This window comes from Platalea leucorodia, assembly GCF_965183815.1.
Source record: "Platalea leucorodia genome assembly, chromosome: 2".
Taxonomy (NCBI): Eukaryota; Metazoa; Chordata; class Aves; order Pelecaniformes; family Threskiornithidae; genus Platalea; species Platalea leucorodia.
In genome coordinates this window covers 96,820,891-96,841,444 of record NC_138824.1, presented here as the reverse complement: position 1 = coordinate 96,841,444, position 20,554 = coordinate 96,820,891, and the positions used below count along the sequence as shown (strand labels likewise).

General features: G+C 40.8%; 1 protein-coding gene across 13 annotated transcripts in view; it reads left to right on the top strand.

Moving 5' to 3' along the window:
• The window catches only part of SLC37A1 (solute carrier family 37 member 1), a 41,197-nt gene that overhangs the window by 15,534 nt on the left and 5,109 nt on the right, over nucleotides 1-20,554 (top strand). For all 13 annotated transcript variants that reach the window (XM_082304157.1, XM_082304156.1, XM_082304155.1 and 10 more), the window contains 9 exons: nucleotides 5,238-5,321; nucleotides 9,000-9,131; nucleotides 12,363-12,453; nucleotides 13,945-14,007; nucleotides 15,729-15,814; nucleotides 16,475-16,523; nucleotides 17,351-17,424; nucleotides 18,959-19,037; nucleotides 19,610-19,707. In XM_082304157.1, the coding sequence (XP_082160283.1) occupies nucleotides 5,238-5,321; nucleotides 9,000-9,131; nucleotides 12,363-12,453; nucleotides 13,945-14,007; nucleotides 15,729-15,814; nucleotides 16,475-16,523; nucleotides 17,351-17,424; nucleotides 18,959-19,037; nucleotides 19,610-19,707 (756 nt within the window). The remainder of the gene's footprint in view (nucleotides 1-5,237; nucleotides 5,322-8,999; nucleotides 9,132-12,362; nucleotides 12,454-13,944; nucleotides 14,008-15,728; nucleotides 15,815-16,474; nucleotides 16,524-17,350; nucleotides 17,425-18,958; nucleotides 19,038-19,609; nucleotides 19,708-20,554) is intronic.

Genomic DNA, 20,554 nt, shown 5'->3' with positions numbered 1-20,554 from the left:
TGAAGAGATTGGAGCAAACAGTCAGTCTGTGACAGTGAGTTTAGTCATGACATAATATGGCCTTTATTTAACTAAAACTTGCATTAATGAAAAGCTGTGAAAAGCAGAGAGAAATAATCTGTGCTTAGTGGTATGGGTCACATGACAAATCAATACTTTAGTTTTTGTGGCATCACAGAATAATTTAGGTTGGAAGGGACAGGACCTCTGGACATTGTATGGTCCTACCCTCTGCTCATACTAGGCCTAAATTTGACATAGGATCAAATTGCTTAGGGCTTTGCCTGTCAAATTTTAAAATCCTCAAGGATGGAGGTGCTGTTTATGCATAGATTTTTTTTTTTTTTTTAAAAAGTTTTTAGAGTTTTTAGAATGCACTGATCACATGTTTCATTGGCATCAAGGCAGTGGATCTTGCTATTGTATGAGAGCTTATACTTTAAGGGTTTAAATTTTGGCAAGGTAGTGAAATTCACTAAACTGTAAATATACTCACACACATACAAACTGTGGAACACATACTGCCCGGGTCACAAGGGAAAATGCAACTTTTCTTGACACAAGAGTTTGAAAATCCAGCATCAGATACTGACCGCATAAGGCATTGTTGAAGTAGGATTGAAGTGTGTGTGTGTGTGTGTGTGTGTGTGTGTGTGTGTGCGCAAATGTCTAAGCTTTCTTTGGGTTGCTGAACATTGCATATATACTTCCTTGTGCCATTGTGGCAGCAAAACTCACAACTTTTTAAATTGTTTCTAAAAGGAAAGCTTTCTCTTTAAGTATTAGTATAAGGTTGTTCAAAAACTGTTTTAAAAGTAGGTTGGAAGTGGTTAAGCTCTGGTACCAAAGTGTTTGCCCAATGCTTTTAAAACAAAAGTTCAAAAGACATTTTATGTACTCAAAATTCAGTAATGTAGAAAGCCATGTCAATGGCAAAAAGATGTGCCTGAGAAAGCTCTAGCTACTACGTGAGAAGATGATTCCTTTCTTGCCTCGTGTAGCTGTGACCCAAGAGGAGGGAGGCAACCCAAACAGAACGAGAAAAAATAAAAACCAAGGAAAGCGAACAAAAAAGAGAGCATTAGGAAGACCAGCTGTGTATAACTTCTCGTAACAGAATGCCGTTTGCAGCCCAGTTTCATTTAGGAGTGTGTTTGCAGGTTCATCCCCATTTCATGTTCCATAAGACTCTGGTATGTGTTTGTCTCTACTGTAACCAAAACCTAGAGCAGCCTGTTGCTCCAGGCTGTTTCCGCTTTGGCTCTCAGGGACCTGTGGGCAAGCAGGTCTGCCACATTTTCAGCTTGTTCTTTGGAAGAATAGTAGGGGTAGATTGGCAAAGAAGGTCTTAAGCAAATCAGGGCTGTTGGGGAAAGTGTCGGAGGGAAGGTCCCAAGGGAATCCCACATATGGTTTCCAATGCTAGGGGATTATACCTGGAGCTTGTCTGCACATGCAGGTATATGTGAACTATACCTTTTAGTTGCAAGTCTCGCAGGTAGATTGTACAGGGATGATTGCTGGTTTTTTATCACTCCCCCAGTAGTTTCAGATAGATGGCTTTTTACTTTTTAAATGCTCTCTTCTTCTTGAATAGTAACCAAAGGCGACTTTTCTAGTCTGTTACCTCTTTTTTTACCAGTTAATGGGTTTTTTCTCCTCATATGAAGTACTCCTGATAAAGCTTCTGAATACTTCTAATGGTCTGTGGAACTCCTATTCTTAATTTATTACTGTGAGATAAGGTGTGCTCACAATGCTCTCTGTATTTTTCATTTAATTCTCTTTCATTTCTTAAAGGTAACTTCTGTCAAGTACGAGAATATTTTAAGTGACTCTTCAAGACTCCTAACAGGAGGCACTTTTTTCCCTAGCTTTTATGTAGTTCAGAAATGCTCCCATGAACATTTCAGCTAATGTTTATAATGCCTAGAGCATAATGTTTACAGAATTTCCTGTTAAGCTTTATGGAAGTAAATGTTTGTTATTTGTTTCAAATACACTTTTACTGGAAAGCATAACACAATATGTTGCTCATCTGTCTCAAGGAGCTGGTATGGAAAAATCTGACATTCAGTATCTACTTGCCATGATATTTTTAACAAAAACTTAGTATTTTAGGGGCTTTTTTCCCCTTCCATTCACCACCCTTTCCCCCAGTCCCAGAAAAGGGCTAGCATTTGACCTAATCTTCTCTAGAACACCAGCAAGATCACTGGTCCAGGCGCAGTCTCGTTGCATAGGGATGCATTTGACCTTCTGTTTCCCTGGAAACCTTGCTCTCCAGAGCTAAAGGCAGCACTTCTTCCTTCCGTACTTCCTATACTCACATCTGCAAGTCTTGTAGGAGGCTTGTAAAAGTGCTTCCCCGCCTGCCTTGGACCCTTCTCAGATTAAGATTCGCCGTTGCCTTGGGAAGCCATATGCTATTTGAATTGCTCAGATACCTCTCTTCAGACCTGTGTGGTCTGCAAAGTGCAATGGGTTCTAAATCCTTACTGAGTAGGGCTCACAGCTTCTGTTCGCTGCAGGGAGGGTGGTTTTTGAAGTTAAGGAAATGAATAAGGTAAGAATAGAAGTTCAAGAAGATCTACAAATGCAGATGTGGTAAGGACAATGTCTAACTGTAAAGAAAACTGTTAATTGAAGGAAGGTTCATGTAGTAAAATAGACTGTGTTATTACCGGGAACAAAAAATTTCAGTCATGTTGTACAAGGGGTAGAATTTGCTGGCAGGAATAAAATGCTAGCTGTCCTTTTTTTGCTCAGTCATTTCAGTGACGACCTGAACATCCTCTGTGCTTTTGCAAATAGTTAGAAATGTTTTGGTTTTTTTTTTCTATGGCATTAAAGAAATATACACACTTGCTTTGCTTATAAGGCCACAGTAGGTCAGTTTGGACAGATGTCTTGCTTAGGTGCAGGCAGCTCTGCCAGCTGGTGCCAAAAGCCAAACCTCATTGTGGAAGAATGAGGCCAGTTAAGTTTAAGCACAACTAAAATAAATGCTCAACATGAGAGAAGGACTTAGGGTAGATTTATATTAAGATTTGTAGATCAGATTCATCTCTGTGATATCACTATCTTGGATGAATTTGGTCTACTGTTTATTTGCAGCATGATCGTGTGCCCAATATTTCTACAGAGTTTGTAGTGGTGAGTAATCCGATTTCATCGAGTTGTCCAGAAGCACACAGAGAGAGCCAGGCACAGAGCCTTGAATGCATGGTTCTTATTCTTTGTTCACTGATTTCTTGGGCTGTGCTTCATTTGCTTGTATTCACCTTGGCTCTGATTTATAAACCTGAAATTTGTTTCAAAACAAATATTTGAGTACGGTAAAGTGCTTTTAAATGCTAGCATTGGAGGCTTAATCTATGACTTTCCAAAAGGCTATACCTATGACAAATGCAAGCGAGAAGTCAGTGTGCTTATTAAGCATTGGTGCACTTTCATAATGAAAGTTAAAGAGTAGCTTTAATGGCATCTGTGAAATGTGATGATTTAGAACTGGTTTTATTGCTTCTCATCTTTTCTCCCTGTACCTGTTTTTGGGGGGTTTTTTGGTTTTGTTTTTTTTTTTTTCTCCTAGGTAAACATGTTAGTTGCAGCATGTTCACACAAACCTGTCTTTATGTTCTAGGAACTTTCTTTTAACCTGACTTCACATTTCCAGGAAACTTAGCTCTCAAACTCCTGTGGCAAAGTGCTTGTGCATTTAAAAGATACCAAGCTGCAATTTTTATCTTCTGAAAAGGAGAAAGAAGTCTAAGTATTAAATGTGCAGCCTCTCAGTCTAGTCCTTTTCCCCAGACATTTCCTCCTTACCACAGTAAATCTTATTTTTGACAGTCAAATGAAAAAGTCTTTCATTTTTTTCTCTGCTGAGCTGCTGAATGTAGATGTAGATGACTTGTCTCTAGATAATGGATTTTCTTCCCCACAGATTATTGTAAAGCACTTTTTTTGACAAGAGCCTAATTTTCTGTAGGATAAATTTAAAAATCTGCTTTATCAGACCCTGGGGGTTTGAGTGTTGTTTGTTTATGTTGGGGAATGGATACCCAAGAGTGCTTGTGCCTCTGCTCTGCATTGAGCAGCAGAAATACTTCAGTTTATCCTCAAAAGTTTTTTGCCTTCTTAGAAGGATTTGGTTGATGAATGGCAGTTTGTCTAAAGAATACTGCAGTACCTATCCTTGTGTTTTTGTTGGGGAAGAATTACCTAGTGATGCATTTTTAATTAAAATGTTTGGTGAGGATGGGCATTCTTTTTTTTATTTGTGGTGGTGGGTTTTGGGGGTTTTATTTGGGGCAGGGTTTGGGATTTTTTGTTTTCTTTTTTTTTTTTTTTTTTAATGTGGCATCCATAGTGTGATTAGACACTTAAACAAACATCTCATCCCTGAGGAATGTGGTCTTAGCCTCTTGTGGTCTTAGCAATAGGTTGTCCCTACCTGACTGCAAGCCTACTTTGAAGCGGTATATTTAATTCAGCGGACAAACCTTAATGTCCCTGGCAGATCTTTTTGGACCAAGGATCTCGGAATGATGTTTTCCAGTGAATTCCATTTTTGTGTGAACTGATACACTAATGGGCTTGTTAATAAGTAAGTGTAAAAAGCAGATCCATCTGAGGCCTAAAATATAGCTTGTTGCCTTTATTTCGGTACTGAGCATACTGGAGGTGCTCAGACCCTTCATTAACCCTCCTGCCCACAAGAGCACAGTCCGTTTCTGGCTTAGAAGAATATGCACAATAAGTAAGCATAAGCTAAAGGGATAAACTTTTATCTTAAAGGGACACGGAAATGAAGAATCAAGTTTTTTCTGAAACAAATCAATTTCTGTAGTTGCTACTAGGATCATCTACTTATGAGAAAAAACTAAGTTTGCAATGTCAATGAAAGTTCAGTAGAGGAAAAAACAGCTCAAAATGTTAAGAATGGCATGACTGTGCTCTGAATTCAGTATGCTGCTTCTGTCTAAAAACAGTATGAAGTTAGCCTTCAAATAAATTTGTGATTGCATTTTATGTACATTGCCGTAGGTCTGCATAAGAACTTCGAAAACCTGAAATATACAATCCTTAAATTAAAGATGCTTCATTTGGGGTTATGTTTATGTTACAATGCACAAAGACTTTTGTTGCAGAGAAATGATTAACACTAATATAGTCTTTTAAAAAACAGGCAACAGAAGTATGGGGTTGTTTTGTTTTGGTTTGTTTTTTTTCAGAGTTCTAAAACCTTCCTGAATGGTGCAGCTCGATTCAGAGTCCAGATGCCAACCTTAAATGCTAAGGAAACCAGCAAACCTCAGGTAAAATATAACGTATTGTAAAATAATATAGAAGACTTCCTAAAGCTCACATGGAATATTTACAGTAGATTTACTATCAATAAAGTTTTCTCCTCTTTTTATTATGCTGAAATCTACTTCCATCTTCATATACAAATGTAACTTCAGATGAGGGAATTAAGCATTATCTAACAAATACTGCAAACTGAGCTGAATAAGATAGCATGCTTACTCAGTTGGTCTTGTGCTCTTCATACAATTCCAGCAAAAGTAATGCACTGCAAAATATTTAAAAAATAGCCCATTTGAAATCTTTAAACTACTTATCATGTTTGTCCCCTCCTTGCAGTCTCACTTCTCTCCCTTTTTAATGTAATAGATGTATGTACTTACAAGGTTATATGTGGAGACAGAGAGTTCTAAAGATGAGCAATTATTCACAGAAATCATGCTTAAAATTTGTAAGCATAAGTGCTGGTAATTCTCACTGGAAACTGAGTTCTGGATTTGCCCATTTGTGGGCAAAAAGGCAATTTATCTTGTGATGGACATTAACTGAAAATTTCCATTTGAAATTTTGTATTTGCATTCAGTACACTTGGCACATCATATCCTGAGAGGATAACTCTCTTTTCTTAACTTCTTTCAGACTTTTACAGGAAAACAGAAACTTCCTGTTCTTTTCATCCTTTGCCCGTAGAATAATCATCATCATTCACAGGCTATAATAATCAGCGTTGATGAAAAGGTTTTGAAATTTTTAAGGAAACACTTTACTTGTATTTTTTATCAGTCCAGCTTAAACCCCCTCTGTACTGAGTTTGTGTTCATTTTGAGCTGCCCAACAACAGTCTCCAGCCCAGAAACCATTTGTCAATATTATTTCACAACCAGCTGGAAGATAAGGGGAGAAGATGTAAAAATATCAGTAGGTGTCTTTAGACAAGGCATGACGACAACTAAAATACAGTCAGCAAATTAGTAGGCAAATATTTCTCTTCTAACTCTGCTACTAACTCTGATTGGCACCCTCGCTGTCAGCCCCTCGCAGACTCTCACACTGACTGGTACTCCCTCGTGAGCAGGACAGAGAGACCACACGGACAGCAAGGCATGAGGGCACTCACTGGCAATCCCATCAATATTCCTTCCCCCCCCCCCCCCCCCCCCCCCCCAATCCTGCCAGCTGGGTTGGTTATTTGTAGTGTGGAGTCCCAACAACACTTTAAGAAAAAATAAAAATCCTTGCTTGCCACTGTTGGGGACCCCCCCTGATTTTCTGCCAGTGACAAAAGATAATCTTTTTGCTGTCAAAGCAGAGTTGAACATCTTTCCTTTTTACAGTGGTTGTGTTACAGTTATGCTGAGCTGATTATCACAGTCAGCTTTTGTGCCTGTACAAACAACAGATGTTTTGCATTTATGAGCTGGTCTCCTCCAAGCATACTGGAACAGCAGCTTTTACTGATTTTTCATTGACCTCTTCAATTACTGTAAAAAGAAAGCAAATATTCAGGATATGCAGTGATTGAAAGCAGAATGTGTTTTTACTGCGTGACCTGAATACCTCCGTGTGTTCATTACCACTTATATCAGGTTGGCCTCTTAAAAAAATTACACAAAATCGAGGGATAATGAATCCTTCCCCAGAGATCAAGAGTCTGCCATATGCCTAATCACGCTCTATGACAAGCTGGCAAGGCTGAACAATGTTATCTCTGCCAAGCACAAACTGCTGGTTTTATTTATCATTTAGCTATGTGCAGTATAAAAATCCCATATTGTTGATAAAAGTTTCCAGCATGAGTTGCTAAATAAGTTATTTGGACTTTGGTTACTTCTGCTTCAATATTTAACCCTCTCTTCTTAAATAGGCTTGGAGGTACCTGTCTGAGAAATGAGCAGCATTACTTCAGACAATCCTGGTTAGGGTTGCTGTGCAAATTGTGCAAGAGAGAGTCACTGAAGACACTGTCTAGACATGTCTTCCATTGAGAATCCAGTGGGGAGCTTCACTGCTTAAGCCCTTTTTCATCTGCCCTTTCTCCCCGTGCTTTTTCTGTGTGTTTCTCTGGTGGTTTTTTTTTTGTTGTTTGTTTGTTTGTTTGTTTTTTTAATTTATTGTTAATAGGTGGTGGTTTGAATTGCTACTGTTAAAATAGTTCAAGTTTTGAAGTTGTTCCAGTAATTCAGAAGATAAATACTTACAATGATGATGGAGTGACTCATGCCATAGCACAGGTTTACAGTGCATGTCAGAGGTCCCTAAGATGTTTTTCCTGTCTTCTAGTTAATGCTTCATCGGGGTGCAGGGTCTCCTGTAAACCCTGAATCCTGTCTACCAGTCCTGTGCAAACATTTTGGATGCTGCATGGTAGCTTCTAAAATTATGCTAAGTGTCTGGGCTCAGGTGCCCAGATGGTTCCCTAGTGTCTTCTCCTAAATGAAGTTCTTTAAAAACAGAATTTATTTAGAATCACTGAGTGTAAAATAGCAGAATTGAATTTGTCCAGCACTTGATTATTTTTTTTTCTTTCTTCCTCCTTCAGCTTACCAAATATTAATTGGAAAATTTTCATCTCTGTAATAACTACTGGAAATGGAATGGCCTGCTGTTTTATCCTTACTAACCTACAGCCAAATATATATTTGAGGCTTAATTCTCCACTAAGGCTTTATTCAAATGCACAAGAATTGGAGAAGGAAGACAGTATGTAGAATACATCCATAGCTAGTAAAAGTACACAGCTAGGTGAGCTTCTCAGCAAGCAGGTGGGAGTGAGGATAGCTACATCCCGTCCTTTTTCTGAGTTGGAAAAGACGTACCGAGGACTATTTATACCTGAAATTTCTTTTTCTATATACAGCTGTAAGATGTAAATTTCCAGTTCTGTTCTGAGAGTTCACTTCAGTGTGGTGGATGGATAAAAATAACAAGATATCCTCATGGCTAGACTGGGATGGCTTGTTCTTGTTGAGCGAGAACTTGCTCCACAAGTATTCTTAGCAGCCAGTGGAATTATTAGAGTAAAATACTTCCTAGTGCTAGAAAAGAACTCAGAATTTCTAACTTAAGTAATATTGGTAAACTTCAGGCTTTTATAATTTGTGGATTGCAATGTTCAAATGAAACAGACATGAAAAAATAAGTTATTGCTTAACATAAAGCACTCAGTATCCATGGTTCAATTGCAAAGATGGCCTGTATTTAAATCGGTGAATAAGGTGATGTTAGGGAGTCTGAAAAATGGGCTTAATATTTGTACAGAAAAAAGATAATACATGCTTTTATACAGAAATGCATTGTAGTACTCAGTAGATTGTCAGTTTTAGTTAGACCACATTTATGTAGTGGGGTAAGGGAAGACTGGAAATCATTTTATTCCATTGAATTGTACTCTTAATACGTGTTTTTTGCAACTTGAAATTATTCCACAATAGAACAGAAACTTGATTCTGTAATGGAGTGTATGCACTCAGACATAAACAACCAGGCTTGTTTCACTTGATATTCTGCATATACTCTCTACTCTCTCTACTCTGCATATCCAAATCAAGAGATTTTTAAAAGCTGTAACTTTCTGTGATAAAATAGATAATTTTTTACAAAAATTATTTTGGAATTATTTGATTCCTTGATACGTGTTTTGATGCATTGTTTCTTTCTTTTTGATATGGTGTCGCTGGGGGAAATTGCAGGATCCAGAGACGCAGCATTTACTTACTGACTGTGAAAACTGCAGTGTATCACTGAACTCCAGCACTGTGGTCACAGTAGAAGGTAGACATGGGACATCAGCTATCAGCTTTCTTGGGGCCTTGCGAATACCTGTGAGTACATGCGCTATTCTTGCCTGTTCCTCTAAGAATTAAGTTTTGCCTCAGAATTCATATTTCCATGAAGTTCTAGATGGAGTGGTAGATGACATTAACTTTGCATCACAAGCTTTGATTGGCAGCTCTGGTGTATATAGGCTAAAGCAGATTCTGGTACACGTGAAAATAGATACAAGAGGACTCTCTTCCCCAGTAAGCAGATGGCATAAGCTCATTGGTTGCATCTTAGAAACTACAAGCATCTAGGCTCCAGTACCCATATAAACGGCTTTTTTTTTTCTCCCACCTCATTATAACTAATACTAGAGCAGCCTATAATGTAAAATGCATTTTTTGCCTCAGTCTTTAATAATATTTATAGACCTTGGGCTGCCTGGTTCCCTGAGTTGGAGGACTATGAGTGTGGGAACAGTGACTTTCCATTTCTGGACACTGAAAGTGTAAGGGACCAGCTGTATCAGCTGAATGTTCACAAGTCCACGAGGCCTGATGGGATTCATCCCAGAGTACTGAAGGAGCTAGCGGGTGTTGCGGCAGGACCCCTCTCGATCATCTACCAAAGGTCTTGGGAGTCTGGGGAGGTCCCTACTGAGTGGAAGCGAGCCAATGTTACTCCAATCTACAAAAAGTGCATGAGGGAAGACCCAGGGAACTACAGACCTGTTAGTCTAACCTCAGTTCTTGGAAAAATCATGGAGAAGATTATACTGGGTACTACTGAAAGGCATTTAAAGAATAATGCAGTCATCGGGCACAGTCAACATGGAATCACAAAGGGAAAGTCCTGTTTAACTAGTTTGATATCCTTCTGTGATAAAGTCACCCGCCTAGTGGATGAAGGGAAGGCAGTGAATGGAGTTTTTCGGGATTTTTGTAAGCCTTTTGATACTGCCCCTCACAGCATCCTTCTGGACAAGTTGTCCAGCTGTGGGATGAGCGGGCTCACAGTGCGCTGGGTGAAGAACTGGCTGAAGGGCAATGCTCAAAGGGTTGTAGTGAATGGGACTGCATCTGGCTGGCGACCGGTCATCAGTGGCATTCCTCAGGGTTCAATTCTAGGGCCAGTTCTGTTCAATATATTTATAAACGATGAGGATGCAGGAGTTGAATGCACCATTAGCAAGTTTGCTGATGATACCAAACTGGGAGGTGCTGTTGACTCTCTTGAGGGACAAGAGGCCTTGCAGAGGGATCTAGATAGATCGGAGCATTGGGCAATGATTAATGGGATGAAATATAACAAGTCCAAATGCCAGATCCTGTACCTAGGATGGGGTAACAGGCTGGAGGGCAGCCCTGCAGACAGGGATCTGGGGGTGCTGGTCGACAGCAGGCTCCATAGGAGTCAGCAGCGTGCCCTGGCAGCCAAGAGGGCAAACCGCATTCTGGGGTGCATTGAGCACAGCATAACCAGTTGGTCAAAAGAGGTGATTATCCTGCTGTATTCAGTATTGGTGCGGCCTCACCTGGAGTACTGTGTGCAGTTCTGGGCCCCACAGTTTAAGAAGGTCCTTGAATGCCTGAGGGCAGCAAAGCTGGTGAAAGGGCTGGAGGGAATGTCCTGTGAGGAGCCACAAAGGACTTTGGGCTTGTTTAGTTTGGACAAAAGGAGGCAGAGGGGCGACCTCATTGCTCTCTACGGCTTCCTGAGGAGGGGACGTGGAGAGGGAGGTGCTGAGCTCTTCTCCCCGGTATCCAGTGGTAGGACGTGTGGGCATGGTTCAAAGCTGCACCCGAGGAGGTTTAGGCTGGACATTAGGAAGCATTTCTTTACTGAGAGGGTGGTCAGACACTGGCACAGGCTTCCTAGAGAGGTGCTTCATGCCCCAAGCCTGTCAGTGTTTAAAAGGCATTTGGACAATGCCCTTAACAACATGCTTGAACTTCTGGTGAGCCCTGAAGTGGTCAGACCATTGGCCTAGATGATCATTGTAGGTCCCTTCCAACTGAAATAGTCTATTCTATTCTGAAGTCTATTGTAAAAGTTTACTGGTCTTAGTTAATGACACATGGGTATTAAGGATGGAATGACAGGCTGTCTATAAGCACTTCTCTGTGTCAGAATTTGCTTCCATGGCTTCCCTTTTGCACTCTTCAAGATTGTTTTTAAAAGCTTTAATTTTAAAATCTCTTGTATGGCTCATATTGAGAAGTTTCAGACAGCCCAAACATTCAGACTGCTGGTAAAAGGAAAGGTAGTTTCCTTTAGGTCAGGGACTATCATCCTTGATATTTCCTCTTGGCTTGAAGCATAGCAGCCTCAGTAGGTTGCCCAAGTAGAATTATAGGCAAATTGATTTGGACCGGGTGTAAAGGCAGGGGAGGAAATCCCCAGCACCCAGCCTCTGTATTCCTGCATCTTCTCGTCCTGTCCAGTCTGATCCTCTGTCTCAGCTATTTTTCCTGTGGCAAGTGGAAGTAATGGGTAGAAAAATTGCTGCTGCTGCCACCTGGAATCTCTGTAACTGTGGTATTTTTCCTGCCTGTTGTTGGGAAGGGTCACAGCTGTATGTGAAGTAGAGCCAGCTGTGTATGTGTGTTTTCCATGCAGATAACTGCAGTACTCCGTACCAGGGATTTAAGAAATCTGGTTTCAAACAAAAAGATATCAGATGGTGAGGGGAATGAAGATAGGTTAATTTGGCAGTTTAGTTGCAGCTACGTGCAGTAAGTATACTTTTCGTGTACCCAGCAGGAAAGAGGATGGAACAAATTAGTATTTTAAATAGACATATGCCCTGTCTGTAGTATGCTCTTACCACATACTGATTTGAACTGTGTCACACTGGTTAACTGGCTTTTTGTAGAGAGTTAAACAATAAGGGAGAAATCATAGACCCATCTGAAGGAAGGATCTAAATAACAGAAAAATGCCCCAATTTCTTTGGAATGCACTCCAAACCTGCTATAATGCTGTATAAAAACTCTTTACATGAGAAAAAGAAGTGATGCAGGTGTCCCAAACAGTGTCAAATCCTTCCTGTTCATTTTAGTGTTCTCTCTTTGGTCAATTCAGTACAATTTAGAGAAGAGAAACCATGTTAAGTAAAACACCACAGTCTGCTCTGTAAGCTTTGTGCTCTCTGGGGAAGAATGCTTCTTGGTAATTGTTGAGAGAAAAAGAAAAGCCTAAATGTTTCTTAGAAACCATTTTCATAATGGTCTTTGAAAGCAAATAGCAGCCTCTGTCAAGATACTAACTGCCTATTTTCTTTATTCTCTCAGGGAGTCATAGAGTTCTCCCTTTGTCTTCTGTTTGCAAAGCTGGTGAGCTATACGTTCCTCTTCTGGCTTCCCCTCTATATCACAAATGTAGGTAAGTAACACAATAAGGGGATACAGAATTATGACTACAAAGTGTCTGGAAATAAGAGCTTGAAATAAATAAGAAAATAAACATTACTGCTTCTGAAATAGGCTATCCTTGCTACAATAGCAGGAGAGTTGTAAGTCACCAACTAACATATTTCGTAGTTTTATGAATTCAGTATTATGAGAAGGTATTTTCAAAACAAACAAACAAAGAAAGAATCTGGCTTATCTTCAGCAATTCTGCGCATAAGTGCTGTGGTTTTGGCTCTTGCAAACCAATCAAAAAGGTTTACTTTCTAGTAATGTTTTTACATGATTGAAGTGCCTTATTAAAACATATACAAAAAAATCTAAATGAGCTTCTTTGTCTGTTCAGTACTGCTTTTTTGTTTGTGCTGTAGAGTGCAGAGAAAGGAGTTCTCCCCAGCCAGAGAAATTCGTGTTCTTATGAGTCATGATGTGACCTTTAAACCCCCAGCTAACAAAAAAGCTGTGCTGGACAAGTGTGGCAGTAACAACCAGCAGAGAGAGACAAGTTGAACACCCTATGAAAACACAGAGCTGCAAATCCTATAGCTAAAGGCTGTTGTGTGTAGACTCCAAATAACCAGTGCTCCTGCAGGACTGGGTACCTTGAAAGCAGCGGGCTTGTAATAGCAAGGTTAATGATGTTTACCACAGTACTGCCATCTGTGCTGTGGCAGATATTGGTGAGGTTATGGTAGTGCCATTGACACCACTGTTTTGGCACATACTGCTCTTTCAGATGTATTTCAGAGACCTTAAAAAAATACCAAAAGGGTTTAGAAATTCAACTCCTTTTGAAACTTGACACTTAAGACAATAGGATGGGCTTTCCCAGCTTCCTGGTGTACTTTTGGAAATCTGACCCCGTAGCGTATCAGTAACTACATTAGACTAAACGTAAGTATGTGCAAACAGTGGTCTTCACTGCCTGTGGCAAACAGTGGAGTTAAGGAAATCGTTGTCTCTTCATAGCCCCCATAAACTGCACAGTGCATGTTGTGCCAAGCAGCGTTGCCAGATATAATTTAATGATGAGTATTGCTGGTCACGTGATGGAGACCTCCATGATGAGGCTCTGTAAGTGATCCGAATGTACGCTAATCATGATTTTAGAGCAAAGAGCCTCACGAGCATTTGTTAGCTGTTTATGAATCTATGGCTATTCACAAATGGGAATATTGTTAGTCCAGACTTTAACAATCGATAGCTCTATTGCTTGGCCTGCATCTATAGTTAAAGTGATAAAATGTCCCGCTGTGAGTGTAATTGCATTCAAAAGACTGTATCCCTGAATACCCAGTTATGATACATTCTTATTTGTCATATACAATGACAGGTTATGGTAGCTTATTCCTGTGAACAAACAATACTGCCATAAGATGCCTTTATCCTAGCATGACAAGACTGCGTTGAGATTTCTATGTTTTGTAGTCTGGAAATGAGACAAATGTTTTCCTTCTGTCACTAGAACATCTTGATGCCAAAAGAGCTGGGGACCTTTCTACACTGTTTGATGTGGGTGGAATCTTCGGTAAGTTTTGTATATTAATATTTCGTCCTTCATCAGACCAGTTTAGGAAAAGCTGTGGTATGCACAGCTTACATATATTATTAGCCCTTGTGCCTTATGTCCGCTGAAAAAGAGTGGCAGTAAAGGTACTAAGTTGAGAGCTGGATTAGTTGTTGAAAACCTAGCAACTAAAATTGAACAACTCACAGAGCCAATGATATTGTCCAGTACAGATTGTAAGAGCCAAATATTATAGAATCTTTTTGCTCCGTCAGCTGTGGCCCATGAGCTCTGGTCACACCACCTGTCAAAATATCTTCCCTTTGTTGCTCTAATGTAACAGAACTATCACAGCTTGTACAGTTGTGTATTTTTTTGTGGGCACAGAGGCGAATGGCCACAGGTGTTTCGGTTTTTTTTCTTGATGCCTCATATAACTGTATGTGATAAAATTGGGAGATTGTAATAATAATAATAAGGATGAGACTATTCCTTTGTAATTTGTGAGGTGACCACTGAGTAATTAAATTTTTATGCCAGTGCAGACAGTATGGCTCACAATAAAACAAGCATCATCATCTTGATGCCCAGCTGATTTGCGTGAGCTGCCGTCCCTCCCAGCTTCCCCCAGTTCCCTTACGGAAATAAGCCCTCTATCAGTCTATTGGAAAATGATGCTTATGCTAGAGAAGTTTCACTGGATCTAGAGCTATGTAGACTCTGGTAGTTCAAGATGCCGGTGTCAAGGTGTGTTACAGTGACTGTTCCAGTCTCACGCTGGATGTGACCTTTGCCATTTCTCATGGCTCATTTCATCCCAGATAGCTAGAAGCCAGAGTTAGCAGTACCTTAGAGATGTGGGTGACTTCTTTCAGCAGCATCTTACTCCGCTGTGAATACAATCTTAATAAGGTGCTGTGTGCTGCTTAGATGTTTGGCATTTACATTTAAATTCAAGTGGGATGTGAGCACTTTGGAGATGGGCAGCTGGGAAGGGAGAGGCAGGCCCAGTGATATTTAGGAATCTGGAGAATCCAGAGAACTTCCTTTCCTTCTCCCCATACCAAGTTCCCTTTGTATCATTTTGGCAGCTCTTTCCCTCAGGCCTTCCAGCCCCCTCCTGCCACATGCTCTGATTAGTAGTTCTGTGTACAGTTGTTGGCAAACACAAGAAGAAGGGAACAGTAAAGAGCCTGGAGTTACTGCCTGAAGAGAAAAAAAATTTTTCATTTGCCCCAAGATCTAGAATAGCTCATTTCCCCCAGTTGCAGTGCAACATGGACAGAGCGCTTGAGAGCCAAGTTTATTGTTGCATGTGAGGAGTTCAGACCAGTGAGTAGCTGGGCACAGCTGGATTCCAGAGTGCCAGCAGTGGGGCCACGTGGCACCTGGTGAAAAGGTTTTTTGCATTCAAAAGCAGCAGAACAATGATTTCTAAATATTTCTTCCATCTCTGTTCTGCCCCTGCCCTGTCATCTTGGATATTTGGTTGGCATAAACAATGAGGAAGAACAACTGTCTGCTTCTGTTATCTTCCAAGTCAAAACGGGTTGGGTTAATGAGGATATTGCTAAGTGCAAATTATATCGTCAGTCTCATGCTCTGTGCTGCTGTGTATAACTGTACATTAAAAGTCATATCCTATCGTTTTAATCTGAGTTGGGTTTCATTAAGTATAACTGATGTCTTTTGTGTAAAACATGCACAGAACGTTTTCCTCACAGACCTATCTCTTCTTTCAGGTGGAATTTTGGCAGGCCTTATTTCAGACAGGCTGGAGAAGAGGGCATCAACCTGCGGAATGATGTTACTGCTTGCAGCACCCACAGTAAGAGTGTGCCCCTCTCTTACAGCTGCAGCTGAGACTTACACAGCATGCCTTGGGAAGTTCTGCAAACAGCATCTTCTAACTTGGATATAAAGAGTTCAGGCCAGGTTAAAAGCTGTCATGAAAAGTTGAGCACGTGAGCAAGTATAGGCATTGGGGCTGTCTTTGCTAAAGAAGCAAACAGGTCTAGTGCATTGCTTGTTACAGGACTATATGGAAATTTTATCACTGTTCGGTGTGTGTTCTGGCCAGTTCTTTAGCTGCTCAAAGGCTAAAATTTCTGTGCTGTAACTATCGGTAAACTGGCAGTTGGGCATATGAGGTGCATTTTTTCTTTAAGTTTTGATTCTTTTGTGAACAGTATTCTGTGCTGTGTTGAAGCTGGCAATTTGAGAGTTTAAAGTTGACTAGTCTCATAATACAGCCCTTTCTTCTGAAAAGACCTATTGAGGAATAGGAGCGCATCCCTTATCTCCCTCCTCTGTCCAATCAACCAACCATCCTGCTGTGGTCTAAAAGGGTTTAGTAAAACCTAGGATGCTAGAACTAGGTTTCACATAATCCCGACTAAGATATTTTTTAGTTAGCATGGGGAAAACGGGTAACCTAAGATTAGTACATATGTTGGTATTCAACATGGGTTTTTTTTCATCTTTACAGTTGTACATGTTCTCTGCAGTCAGTAAAATGGGCCTTGAGGCTACTGTAGGTGAGTATTTTTAAGTTGTTTTCTGCTTGGCCTTATGTGAACTTTTCATTTATGATTCTTTGGTGCTCTTTCCTCTTTTTTTTCTTTTTTATTTTTTGCCCTGAGAGGAGGAAGTATGGAATCAAATTTCCTAGACTTTGTCTTGCAGGCCTTTTATGGGGTAACGAAGGGGGCTAGGAAATAAGTAAGGGGTGGCATGAGAACAGGGATTTAGTTAATATCATTAGTCATCTTTCTGGAGCTTGTTGCTCAGCACAGGCTTTATTATATTCTCTATGCCCAATGTCAGAAGTGTTTAAATACTACTTGTAGTACTTTTGACAGCAATGTTAACTTTACTTGTTTAATCTGAATCAACTTGTGCCTTTCTATCTGTTACCTCAAAACAGAAATTGAAACACAAGTTCTGACAGTAGTGTCTCCTCTACCTAAAGGCTTTGTTAAGTTTTAGAGCCCTCTGGTACTGGGTGCTGTACAACCAGAGAAGGGGCTTATGGGTGGGTCCCTGTGAGCATCCCATGCTCTTAGGGTCAATTTGGTCAGACTTTTCCCTTTCTCTGACCTACTAGGATCAGTAAAGGCCCTGGGAAGTGCCTTTTAACTCAGCCCTGTGTACTCATACATTTGAGAATTCACGTCATGGAGTAAGTGTTGCAGGGAGATACAAATACATGTTGCTTTTCCTCCTCTCCCAATTCTGTAATGGGGCCAGGGAAGCCAAGGAAGGATTAAACCATTTGAGAACCACAGGCTATGATGTTTCCTGTTGCTATGATTAACAGTCATTCATCAACTCACATTTTCTGTTTTTGTTCTGCTTGCAACAGTGATGCTGCTTATCAGTGGTGCCCTGGTGAATGGTCCTTATGCGCTGATCACCACTGCTGTCTCTGCCGACTTGGTGAGTTTGGCTTCCCCTCTGCTTGCAGTGTAGCAGCTTTGGCTTCCAGAGAGAGCCCTTTGACTTTTGCAGGGTCGTCAGCGAAGGGGCTGCATTGTCCCTAAGTAAAGGGATAAGGAGCTGGATAGGCAATACTGAACTCAGGCATTGAGATTGTTTTAGAGATCGTGTTATTAGTATGAATGAGTGTCATGCTTGTGAGAGGCTTCTAAACTATTCTTGCCTACTGACAAGACAGCCCCAATCTTGTAGGTGACAGCCCAAAGTGAATGTGAAGGTTTCATGTAAGGTCAAGTCTCTGTACAGGTGCCTCCTCCTCTTTTATACTTTGCATCTTTAAATGAGGGGAGAGGCTGTGTCTGTGTGAGAGATGAGCTGGAGACCTAATTCCCATCAGTGTGGAAAGCTATACATGGCACATAACCTTACTTTTGTCCATGCTACCCTCTGCCATTTCTTGTACTGTTACTCTGGTTGCCGGCACTTGCAGCTGGATCAGGTCGGTCAGTCACAAATGCTGTGTGGAAACATTGACCCTGGTACCTGTCATTAGGTAGGCTTTGGAAGGTTGCTTTTAAGGCACCAAGCAAGAGGCAAAACTCCTCTAACAACAAATGCTCTAAATATAGGAAAAGGAGCAGGAAAACATCCTCTGGAGTCCTATCCTTGGTCTGGAGGTCTCGGCAAGACAAAGAAGGTCACCATGCATTGCCCATTTTATCCTTAGCCTTGTTGAAGGGGCTGCTAGCTAGAAGGTGGGGCCTGACGTTGCAAGATCCCTACTTGGCCCTTGGGAAGAGGGTTGAAACTGCCAACCAGTTCCTATGATGTCAGCAATCAAACATCTGACACAAGCAAATGTAAATTGCTGATTACCTGACTGTTCTCCTCAGTGTACTGGAGATAAAGGACAGTCTTAGCAGTTCTCTGAACTATTCAGTTTTTTCTGTCTTTTTACTAAGTCACTCCCTTTATCAGTTGTTTTATTCTGAAGACCTGGCTTCTAAAATTGGGACTGAACAGCTTCTTTTGGCTCAAGAATTCTCTGAATTAGCATTTCAGTATATATCCATACTTCTGGTACTCTAGTATTCCCGTCACAGCAGTGATCTCTCTTTTTTTTTTTTTTTTTTTTTTTTTTTTTTTTTGGTGGGGGGGAGGAGATGGGGAGGTTTCTTTTGTTCTGCAGAGCTTTGCTGTATTAGCAAGGGAAAAGAGGGCCATGGAAACAGCCTTGCAGCATAATGCAAAGCTGAAGTGCCGTCCTTGTTGCTTGAATCCACAGTGTGCAGAACAGAAAGCTTCTTGGCTCTTGTGGTTTAAATAACATGAGTAATAAAGGAGAACGCTGTAGGCAACAGATTGATGGGGCAGAAGGCTTCTTTCTATAAGTAATGGTAAAAGAGTCTGAGCTAGGATTTTAAAGCATCTTCACAATGTACATCTGATGTGGAGGGGTGTGAGATAGATGATGTTGTAAAGACTTCTTCGGAGTTCAGCTCAGGATGGATCTAACCAGTCTTTGTCACTTTAGGGTACCCATAAAAGCCTGAAAGGGAATGCAAGAGCCTTGTCCACAGTGACAGCAATCATCGACGGAACAGGATCTGTAGGTAAGCCAGAGCTGCAAGGTAGCCTGCCTTAGCTGTGGTAGGTTAAAACAAAGGATCTTTGAGAAACTAGGCTCTCTCCAGTTCACATTTTGCCAGGATCCAGTACAGCTTTGGAAATGGGGAGTAGAGCAAACCTAGCCTTAAACCTCTCTAGTGGTCCCACACCTGAGGGAGGGAGGAAGGGAGAGGGTGGTAGACTGATACTGGGCACAGACAGCAAAAGTAGATGCCATTGGGCTGTTTCTGAGATCAGGGCTATTTTATTTATGCCCTCTGCACTGGTATGTGGAAGGGAGAATTGAGTAGGATTCAGCTTAATGCTGGATGGTCATTTTGTTGAGCCAAAGGCAGGCATTTCTCAAACTTCTAGTCTTCCAGCTTCCCCTGTGATAGGTTTCCCATTGGCTTGCAGCTGTACCAGTAATGTTTTGCACTTTCTGGGACCTTTTAATACACAAGGTAATACTGAGTTAACTAGGTGGAGAAAATGATATTCTAACTCAGAATAACTGTCTTTCAGCATAGTGAATCTTATGTTGCATCATTCTGACAATATCAATATTATATCTTAGGTGCGGCTTTGGGGCCTCTCTTAGCTGGTCTTATTTCCCCATCTGGTTGGAACAACGTGTTTTACATGCTCATGGTGGCAGATGCGTGTGCCTTGCTAGTAAGTCTAAAAATACTATTTAGTTGCTGTGTATTTCCTTTGTGCTAAACTATCTTAAAATGCAAATTTTCCTTTTGCAATTTCAATACTCTATAAGAAACTTCCAATTGTGTAGGAAATTTTCAATTAAAGAGCAAATTTGCTCATTTTGAAATTCTCATCTAATTTTAATCAAAAGTGCAGATTAGTTCTGATGCACTTCAATTCCTGAGCAAACACACATCTGTTAATTGCTGGCTGAGCAGATTATAGCAGGCATAATTGTAAGTAAACCTTCATATATAGACCTAGAAGATGCCTCAGATTCCACTCACGGAAGAATTACTTCTGTTTTCTTTAAAGCCAGTTTAGCGAAGCAGTAACAAATGTTTTGCTACATTGCTATATCACGAAAAGCACTGCGGTAATGAAGCTGTTGAAAGTTAATACATCACATTCTCCAGATGGGCCCTAAAACTGCTGTACTAGGTTAGACAAAAAACTGGCATCTTAACTTTTGACAGTAACCAGGAGCAGATGTTTAGGGAAAAGGAGTGCAACACACACGTGGTGGCTTGGTACAAAGCACGTCCATTTTCCTTTTTTTCCTGTCTGAGATCCTGTATGATTGATAGGAAGATCTGAAAAGGTAGTTTTGGTTGGTTTTATTCCCCCCCCGCCCCCCGCCGACTGCCGACTTGCCCTGCTTTGCTTTTAAAGACCAAAGAAGACACGAGATGAGGCAAGGCACGTCTTGCTGTACCTTTGAAGTCAGTCTTGCTGCACCCAGCTGTAGGTTAGCCTGTAGGTCACATTTTTGCATTTGCCACCGATTTCCCTGGCAGGTGTCTGTACCAGCTTTGTTCTC